This window comes from Carlito syrichta, unplaced genomic scaffold, assembly GCF_000164805.1.
Source record: "Carlito syrichta isolate Samal-C Ts95f unplaced genomic scaffold, Tarsius_syrichta-2.0.1 Scaffold305742, whole genome shotgun sequence".
Lineage (NCBI taxonomy): Eukaryota > Metazoa > Chordata > Mammalia > Primates > Tarsiidae > Carlito > Carlito syrichta.
In genome coordinates this window covers 218,328-228,078 of record NW_007249838.1, presented here as the reverse complement: position 1 = coordinate 228,078, position 9,751 = coordinate 218,328, and the positions used below count along the sequence as shown (strand labels likewise).

General features: G+C 45.7%; 1 protein-coding gene across 4 annotated transcripts in view; it reads right to left on the bottom strand.

Moving 5' to 3' along the window:
• Nucleotides 1-9,751, bottom strand: part of MMS19 (MMS19 homolog, cytosolic iron-sulfur assembly component) — a 39,810-nt gene that overhangs the window by 12,154 nt on the left and 17,905 nt on the right. For 3 of the 4 annotated variants that reach the window (XM_008062537.1, XM_008062538.1, XM_021714732.1), the window contains exons 4-9: nucleotides 8,505-8,590; nucleotides 8,078-8,152; nucleotides 7,595-7,664; nucleotides 7,106-7,234; nucleotides 6,954-7,015; nucleotides 250-336 (exon numbers count right to left, since the gene is read on the bottom strand). In XM_008062537.1, coding sequence (XP_008060728.1) covers nucleotides 250-336; nucleotides 6,954-7,015; nucleotides 7,106-7,234; nucleotides 7,595-7,664; nucleotides 8,078-8,152; nucleotides 8,505-8,590 — 509 coding nt within the window. The remainder of the gene's footprint in view (nucleotides 1-249; nucleotides 337-6,953; nucleotides 7,016-7,105; nucleotides 7,235-7,594; nucleotides 7,665-8,077; nucleotides 8,153-8,504; nucleotides 8,591-9,751) is intronic. The other variant, XM_008062539.1, reaches the window with a different exon arrangement.

Below are 9,751 nucleotides of genomic sequence, written 5' to 3'. Positions count from 1 at the left end.
CACTCACCTCAGCCTCCCAAAGTGCTGGGATTACAGGCTGAGCCACCGAGCCCAGCTTAGATGATTATTTTAAAGGACCACACGGCAGTTTTCCACGTCAAAGGTCTCAAGATACTTGTCACACCAGACACCTGCAGGATGTCACACCCTAAAGTGTACACTGGGCCTTTCTTTTCCCCCAGGCTTTTACTATTCTTTCTTCAGAGCCCTCTAGGGCAGAGGCTATACCCTAACCTTGGCTAGACCCACCTCAGCAAATTGCGGTGTAGAAGCCAGCACAGCGCGGAGACTCAGGATGAGATCCTCTCTCTGGATACCGTGGGGATCATTAGGTGGCTGGAAAAGGGAGAAGGGTCATGGATTTCTAGAGTTCTTTAGACCACCCTGAACATAGGTTTGCACCTGGCAACCCTGTAGAACAGGGCAATGCGTATACCCAATAAGGCAGGAAAGAGATACGAGACCCAGCAAAGAGCCATACTTGAGCTTATGTGTTCCTTTTCCTTGGGAGCTTGTTTTTTAGAGTTTTTTTTGGTAAATCTGATCACATATTTTTCTATCTGATCCATCATTGCACTACTCAGAGATAAGCAACCTTAACTTTCTGGTGTACTGCTTTCTTCTCCGTAAATGTATTATTACTATGTGTTAGTATACACTGTTTCCTTATAAAATACATTCACTTAAAAACTATCATCATTTTGTACATATGGTTTGTAGTCTGTATTTTCACTTAACACATTATGAACATTTTTCATGGTATTAATTCTTTCATAACGTTAGGTTTAATGGCTCACAGGATTACATTTTGTGGTTGTACCAGTTTATTTAAATAATTTCTCTTTGATGGGCATTTCCATTTTTTCACCCTTATAAAAAGCTGCAATTCTAACAACATAAAAAGTATTGGTTTTTGCGTTAAGATGGCAGACTGAAAACATGCATCAGATTTTCCTTTCCCCTTTTGGAAACTCCACCAGTAATATAGTAAAGGGATTTTCTTTTTGTTTTCTTGAGTCAGAGTCTTACTCTGTTGCTCAGGCTAGAGTGCAGTGGCAGGATCACGGCTCGCTGTAAACTCGACCTCCTGGGCTCAAGTAATCTTTCTGCATCAGTCTCCCGAGACTACAGGTATATACAGCCACCATGCCTAGCTACATTTTTAACTCTTTGTTTTTGTAGAGGTGAGGTCTTACTATGTTGCCTAGTCTGGTCTCGAACTTCTGAACTCAAGCAATCCTCCTACCTCAGCCTTCTAAAGTGGTAGGATTACAGGTGTGAGCCACCATGCCTGGCTAATTTTTTGATATTTTGTAGAGATGAGGTCTTGCTATGTTGTCCAGACTGGTCTCAAGTAATCCTCCCTTCTTAGTCTCCCAAAGTGCTGGGGTTACAGGTGTGAGCTACTGTACCTGGCAGATTTTCTTTTGTTAAAGACATCAAGTTAAAGGTCAAAGAGAACAGGAAAAGGTATTAGCAACAAAACTTTAGAAGGTGAAAACAGGATGGATGAGAAAATAACAGACCCAAGAATAAAAATCCCAGGGTAGGCTTGGGAAAGATGAATGATTGCCCATGCATACTACAGAGTTCTCAAAAGGCTTTGGGACTGGCAGTACCAGGTACCTCTGGAATTGGGAGTGGGGCCAGAGAAGCAATCTGACATCCTGGGCTGCCTCCCATCTCCTCCCTGACTAGCAGAATCTGGAGGTTCAAACCTCGGGCGAGGGTAGGACACAGGTCTACAGTCTTGGAAGTGTTGGTGTGTGCAGTGAAGGGCCTGAGTACTGTCCCAGAGGAGGTCTAAGTGATACAGTACTGAGGACTGAGCTTCTCAGCTCTCTCCAGTCCCCATCTGCCTGTGATCAGACCTCTCCCTCTAGGCAGATCCAAAGTGTTTTTCTACAAGAATCTGACTAGCCCAAGAGGAAGAATACACTGGAGGTTCCCCATACTGTCCAGGTAAAACACCGTACAATGAAGTTCATGCTCAACAAGTCTCTTCCATGTGCTCAGAACTTCCACTTGACTTTTTTTTTGAGTTGGAGTGTCACTCTGTTGCCCAGACTGGAGTGCAGTGACCGCTCCCGGCCACCGCAGCCTCGACCTGCTGGGCTCTGGCGATCCTTCCGCCTCAGCCTTCCAAGTAACTACAGGCGCGCACCACCATGCCCAGGTAACTTTTTGATTTATTGTAGAGATGAGGTCTCGCCTGCCCAGGTGGGTCTCGAACCCGCGGGCTCAGGCAATCCACTCACCTCAGCCTCCCAAAGGCGCGGGATTAAAGGCTGAGCCCCCGAGCCCGGCTCCACTTGACTTTAAAATCCTCACTTTGAAACATGAGCAAACTCCCAAGGATTACCAAAATAAACAGAAAAAAAAACTTAGAGGAATTAAGGATTAAGTGGGGGAGAAGAATATTAAAAAGTAACATATCAATTGTTTTCTTTCTTTTTTTTTTTTTTGAGTTGGAGTCTCACTCTGTTGCCCAGGCTGGAGTGCAGTGGCATGCTCACAGCCACTGCGGCCTCAACCTGCTGGGCTCAGGTGATCCTTCCACCTCAGCCTTCCAAGAAGCTGGAACTACAGGCGCATACCACCACGCCTGGCTAATTTTAAAAAATTTATTGTAGAGATGAGGTCTCGCCAAGTTGCCCAGTCTGATCTCAAACCCCTGAACTCAGGCAATCCTCTCACCTCTGCATCCCAAAGTGCTGGGATTACATATTTTCAAGAAAGATAAGGTAATCCATCTATGAATTACACAGAAGTGAAGACTATAACAATTCAGAGACCAACAACAATAATAAAAAGCTCTTGGAAATTCAAAGCATGAGTGCAGAAATGAAAAAAATAATAATAAAAGGAATTACTGGAAAACAAGTAAATAAGTGAATAAATAAGAAGGGGGTTACTGGGAGACCTGTTGGTCCTGGGCAATCCGTCCTCACATGTGTTCCTTGCCTTTCCCGGCAGGCACCGCGAAGGGCTGCCAGCTGCAGATGGCATCTCCCCGGGCCGCCATGCTGGCCTGGCTTCAGTCAGTGGGAAGCACTTGTAGAAGGCAGGGCAGAAGGAGGGGAAAGCCAGGACATCTCTTCCCAGGTCCCCGACTCAGTTGGCACCCACAACACTGGCAGCACCGCCTCTCCAGTTCCGGCTGCCCCGATAGGCCATGGCGGCTCCAGTAGCACCAGCTTTTCCTTCTGTTCCTCTGGCCTCCTGCTGTTGAACTTTCTGGATTGCCTCACTATTCTGTCTGGCTTCTCAGCTCTCCCCTCACCGACATAAAGTTTCCTATATTAAATTATTTCTGAGTTGGGCTTGGTGGCTCAGCCTGTAATACCGTGCCTTTGGGAGGCTGAGGTGAGTGGATTGCCTGAGCCCGCGGGTTCGAGACCCGCCTGGGCAGCGAGACCTCATCTCTACAATAAATCAAAAAATCAGCCGGGCGTGGTAGCGCATGCCTGTAATTCCGGCTACTTGGAAGGCTGAGTTGGAAGGATCGCCGGAGCCCAGCAGGTCGAGGCTGCGGTGACCAGGAGCGACCACTGCACTCCAGTCTGGGCGACAGAGTGAGACTCCGACTCAAAAAATAAATAAATAAAATAAATAAATTATTTCTGTTTTATGTCCCAAAGCGATTTCTGTTTTCATGACTGGACTTTGATAGAAAAAACTGTGGAATTCTCTTACAAAGTAACACAAAGACAGAAGCAGAGACTAGGAAAGAAAAGGTCAAAAATCAGAGGTCTAGCAAAAGAAAGTTTTTTTATTTTGAGCGGGAGTCTGACCCCATCGCCCAGACTGGAGTTCCGTGGCCGCTCCGGCCACCGCAGCCTCGACCTGCTGGGCTCCGGCCGTCTTTCCGCCTCAGCCTTCCCAGTAGCCAGAACTACAGGCGCACGCTACCATGCCCAGCTAATTTTTGATTTATTGTAGAGACGAGGTCTCGCCAAGTTGGCCAGGCGGTTCTCAAACCCACGGGCTCAGGCAATCCACTCGCCTCGGCCTCCCAAAGTGCTGGGATTACAGGCTGAGCCACTGAGCCTGGCGTAGCAAAGTATTAGTAAGAGCTCCAAAATCAAAGAACAGACAAAAGAGAGGGGAAGAAATCATTCATGAAAGAAATCAAGACAATTTTTCAGGACTGAAAGATATGAGTTCCTAGACTGACAGAGAATACAACCAAGTCCCCAGCACGGAACAGGAGACATACCCATATGAAGCACATCACTGTACAGTTTCAATACATTGGGAGAATCAACCTCAAAAGTTTCTAAAGAGGAGGAAAAAATGGTAAATACAAAGGTTTATGAATCAGAAGAAATTTAGACTTCTCCACAGCAAATGAAAACTAGATTTAAATGTAGCAGTGCCTTCAAAATCTTAGAGGAAAAGAATTTTATTTTCCTTTTTCTTTTTTAAGAGACAGCGTCTCACTATGTTGCCCAGGCTGGAGTGCAGTGTTGTAATCATAGCTCATTAAAGCTTTAAATTCTGGGTTTAAGTGATCTTCTCACTTCAGCCTCCAGAGTGGCTGGGATTACAGGCCTGAACCTGGTGAGAATTTCTGCTCTTGAATTACATACACAGACTATCAATAATGGGAGGAAAGAATGAAGACACTTTACACTTATAAATCTAAAAAAGTTTTACTTCTTCATACTTTCTCTCAGAAAGATACTGAAGGATGTGTACTACCAAACTGAGGGAGTCAACCACATGACAAGGGCTATGTAAAGTCAGGGAAAAAGCAGATCTGACCCAGGAGAAAGGGTAGGGGAATCCACGGAGAACGGTGAAGCAGGACCCATCTTTGCTCTATACCAGAAGCTGGAAGCCACCAACTGAGATTGTATGGCCACAAGCTAAGAACGGTTTTTAACTTAATGTTTGAAAAAAAATCAAAAGACTATCATGTGACATGTAAAAGTTACACGAAACTCAAATTTTAGTTTTCATAAATAAAGTTTTATTGGAATACAGCCACTGTAACTGTTCCTTCTGTGGCTGTTTTTGTGCTGTTGTAACAGCAGCTAAGGAATTGCAACAGACACCATAAGTCCCACAAAGACTAACACAGTCACTGTCTGGCGCTTTATGGAAAAAGTTTGCCAACCCTTTCTCCAGAATGAGCATATAGGCATAGTGAAAGTTAAAGGAACCAAACCTTCGACTGATCAGGTCCACTGTAACGCACATAACCAAAAGTGATTTCTAAGACAATAAAGAATATTTCTAACACAAATAGTTATGCTAAAGCCAGGTGTGTCTCTATTTTAATTAATATCTTGGTAAGAGCTTTTTGCTTCTGCTAGGCTGTAGTACAGAACAACATATACAAATCTGCTTGAAAAAGAGAAAGACTCCTAGTATTATCTATAAGTTTGTCTTGTCCAGAATATCTCTGGAAAAATACATAAGCAGCTGGGAACAGCTGGGAACAGGGGCTGTTTCTAAAGGGAAAATGGACGGTGGCAGTAGGGATTTGAAAGAGGCTCGATTCTCTACCCTTTAAACGTTCAGTCATGCTCACTGTATTACCTTTCAAGGAAATGGATGAAATACTTTCTCAACCCCAAATTATAAATGGACATATTCTTTGACCTGGAATTTCACTTTTGGGAATTTATTCTCTTGTTATACCCACATGGATTTAAGTTGCAGCACTGCTTGTTACAGCAAGACTGGCAACAACCTTTATCCAGAGAGGACCAGTGAAATTGATCAGATATTTCCGTTCAAAGGAATACTATGTAGCCATAAAAAATGAAAAAGCTGATTTGCATACAGATATGTAACACTCTCCAAGGTACACTGTTAAGTGAAAAAAGCAAAGCACAGGAAAAGTGTGTGTATCCATATGCACACTAATATTTTGGGGAAGAGAGAGTTAAAGCAGTTGCTTATACATGGATGAATAAGCTCTGTAAAGATATAAACATAACTGATAAACTTGGTTGATTATGGACAAAAAAAGGTGGTGGGGAGATTTTTCACCTTTTTGGACTTTGAGTCATGTGAATCTATTAACTTTTCAGAAACAAAACACAAAGAAAAAACCAAAAACAGAAGCATGCAATAACTGAACCAGCATCTTTAAAGATTTCGAAGGCATAAGTTCTTCTGAGTCAGAAATAGGAATGCTGATTATGAAAGAGATGAAAAGATGTACTTCAGGAGAAAGGTGGTTCCAAACAACATGATGTCAATGGAAATAAACTGGTAAATTCCTAGCAAAGATGGCTGTCACATTACAGGCAGTGAGGGTCCAGACTCAAATGTCATCTGGCATGCTGCAACAGAACTGCTATCATTTCTTCTAAACCGCGAATGCTTGCACTGCATGTCCCCTCACATGCCCACACAGTGATGAGACCCTGAGTGTTTGCAAGTAGAAGGGAAATCAGATGCAGAGTGGGAGGAAGGCCCAAGAGGGTCACATAAACATCTTCTGCACACACCACGCTTGTTTTGCCTGGCCACTTTGTTTCTGTAGCCCGAGATGTCCTCTCCAGATCCAGAATCACATCCGTTGCCTCTCTTACACACCACTGAAACCCTACCCTATCTGTGAAGGCAGATCCTGCCTATTCCAGCTCACACTAAGCAGTCTTCTCTGAACAAGTATGGTACCATGCATTTTGGTACCCAACTTCATATTGTTAGTTAAATAAATGTTTCGGCCTTCAAGGGCAGGGACTCATAATCCTGAAGTCCGTAGTCCTCTAAGTACACTGTTAAGGAGCTTAAGAAGTCCGCCAAACACCTGCTGATCTGACTCCTTCCTTTGATGTCAATACTTCTCCATCTCCACGTCTACTAAAATGCAAACTCATGACGGTAAGGACTGTCTATTTTGTTAACCTAGACCCTTAGTACCTAGAACAGGGCCTGGCACATAGCAGATATGCAACGAATATGAACGAATGAATGAAGGTGCTACTTACAGGGGTAAAATCAATAGGGAAATAGCAGGACGTCACTTCAAACAACTCTTCCACAAAAGGTCCTGTGGCAACAGAGAAAGAATGAAGTTGGCTTATGAACCTCATTCATCTGGCAAGCCCCAGCCAGCCAGTTCACGGGTACCAAGACGTACCCAGGCTATAGTCCCTGGAGATGAGGTCATGGACGATACGGAAGGCCACCAGAAGGTTACGGGGATCCTTTTCTCCATCCATCACTTGGATGAAACCAAAGGTGAAGTCAGCTCCTAGGCCCTTTAGCTCTGGAAGGAGCAAATAAGGTGACCACTGTCCCACAGGACAGAAAGTGTGGGCCTTCTCCTGGCCTGTGTTCTCCCTCCGCGGTCGCTGCCTCCCCTTCCTCTCAGAGCAGACCCTTCCTGTGTTCCTGTTCCAAGAGAGTCCTCAGAGAAGAGACGGGCTACAACACTCACACTGCTACGGAGGTAAGCACAGGCAAGCACTGGCTCAAACACACTTGGCCCTTCCTCGGCTTCCCTGGGGGAAGAGTGGGCCCCACTTTCCTTTTACCCTTCTCTCTCAGGCTACACGGAATTTTACTAACAGGGGGAAAAGTAGGGTATGCCTGCTCTTCTGACTTCTCGGTGAGCCCTGCCTCTTACCTTCTTCCCGGGTTCGCATGAAATTCGTGATGATACTGTAGACTGTGTGTCGATCCATCTGTGGCAGGGACTTGGGGGCGGGGTGAAAGCAGGTAAGTGAAGAGGGTGCTCCAAGAAAACCTCAGCTGACACTACTACTTTCTGCTTCACAACCTCTAAGTGGACAGTGCTCTTTACACCAGCATAAGGTCACCCTAGGAACTGCAGAGGAAGGTATGGCTACTGACCCAGCAGTACAGTAGTGGTGTCAACAATCCATACTGCCAGAGGCATGCCTTACTTTCTGAAGGTCTGAGAGGACACAGGTCAGAGACAATGGTGTGCACCCCTCTCTTTATCCAGTAGAAGGAACGCCACATAAACGTGGTCATAAGACCTGAAAGAGCCCAGAACTCAGGAGGCAGTATTCTCTGTCATCTGATTCCAGATATGTCAAGGGGCAGGAAGACAGAGGAGAACACCAACACGACCGCTCTGGCTCACCTGCACGTGTACCTCCTGGAAGATGGCTTTCAGCACCGAGACAGCCAGCCCCGGGGGCAGGGCCACACACAGGCTCTGGGGAGGAGAGACGGCAAGTGAGTGCAAGGGACTGCGCACACCCTCCAAGACAGGCCTCGTTAGCAACAGTTGGAACCACAATGCTCTGTTCAGGAAGACGAGCTCGTGGTGAGATGCCTTCTCAGGCTGAGTTCTCTGCTGCTCCTTCCGTTTGGCTCTGGCTTCCAGCCCCCCGAAGGATGCTGCTGCTCTCTAGTGTAAAGGCAGAAGTGGAGCTGGCTGACACTAACTTAGCCCCACATTTGGGCACCTGCTTCGTGCACTTGAAGCCTCACCCCCAGAGGGCAAGGACAGAACCGACAGGGGCGCCTGTGAACACAACTATGCAATGAAATGGGGGGGAACTCACAAGTGCCTTCAAGCCCTGTAGGACTGCTGGGATCACAAGGTGATGGTCCTTCAGCCGGTTCTCGTAGAACAGGATCAGCTGCACCACTGTACAAACCAGACGCAGCCGTTAGGGTACACAGTGTGAGCAGGGTCGCCAGCTTTGATCCTTCCCTGGGTCTGTAAGGGTGGTTCCTGTTTGTTTGGGCATCATTACAGATTTTCTCCTTCACCAAGACATAAGCCCCATGCCCTCCCATTCAGAGGTGCATGGACGTGATCAGTCAGGAAACTAGGAAGCATGGCTTACTATCCATTCTCACGTAGGTCCATTCTTAGCCCAGAACTGCCTTTCTTGAAAACTGGGGTCTGCAAACTTTTCTGAAAGGGACAGATAGTGGTCAGGCGTGGTGGCTCACGCCTATAATCCTAGAACTTTGGGCGGCCTAGGTGAGAGGACTGCCTGAGCCCACGGATGAGAGACCAGCCCGGGCAAGTTGGAGAAACTTCATGTCTACAATAAATCAAAAAATTAGGTGGGCATGGTGGCGCATGCCTGTAGTTCCAGCTACCTGGAAGGCTGAGGCCGAAGGATCACCTGAGCCCAGCAGGTAGAGGCTGTGGTGGCCGCGTGCGTGCCACTGCACTCCAGCCTGGCTGACAGAGTGAGAGGACACAGGTCAGAGATAATGGTTCCCTCCCACTGTGGGAGTTTTTCTGTCCTCTCAATAAATCCTGCTTTCTCAAAAAAAAAAAAAAAAAAAGGGCCAGATAACAAATATCATATGATAACAGGACATGGTCTCTAGCTCAACTATTCAACTCTATACAGTAACATAAAAATAGTACAGACAATAGGTAAATAAATTTATAAAAAATAAGACTGTATGATGTGTATGAATTCTTATAAATTGTTATTTTTTTCTGTATATATATTTTTACATTCATGAAATGATACTATACTAAAAACAAAAAATAGGCTATTATGCCTGTAGTCCCAGCTTCTAAGGAGGCTGAGGTAGGAGGACTGCTTGATTTCAGTAGTTTGAGGATAGCCCGGACAACACTGTGAGACGTTATCTCTAAAACAAAACAAAATAAAACACAACACAACAACAAAACCAGGGCTCTTGTTTGCCTACTTCTGTTGGCTTTTTCTCCTCAGGACTTCAAAGCACTTTGATCTTCCTTCCTTTCTTTTTTTTTTTGTTTGAGTTGGAGTCTCACTCTGTCACTCAGACGGGAGTGCAGTGGCCGCTCCCGGCCACT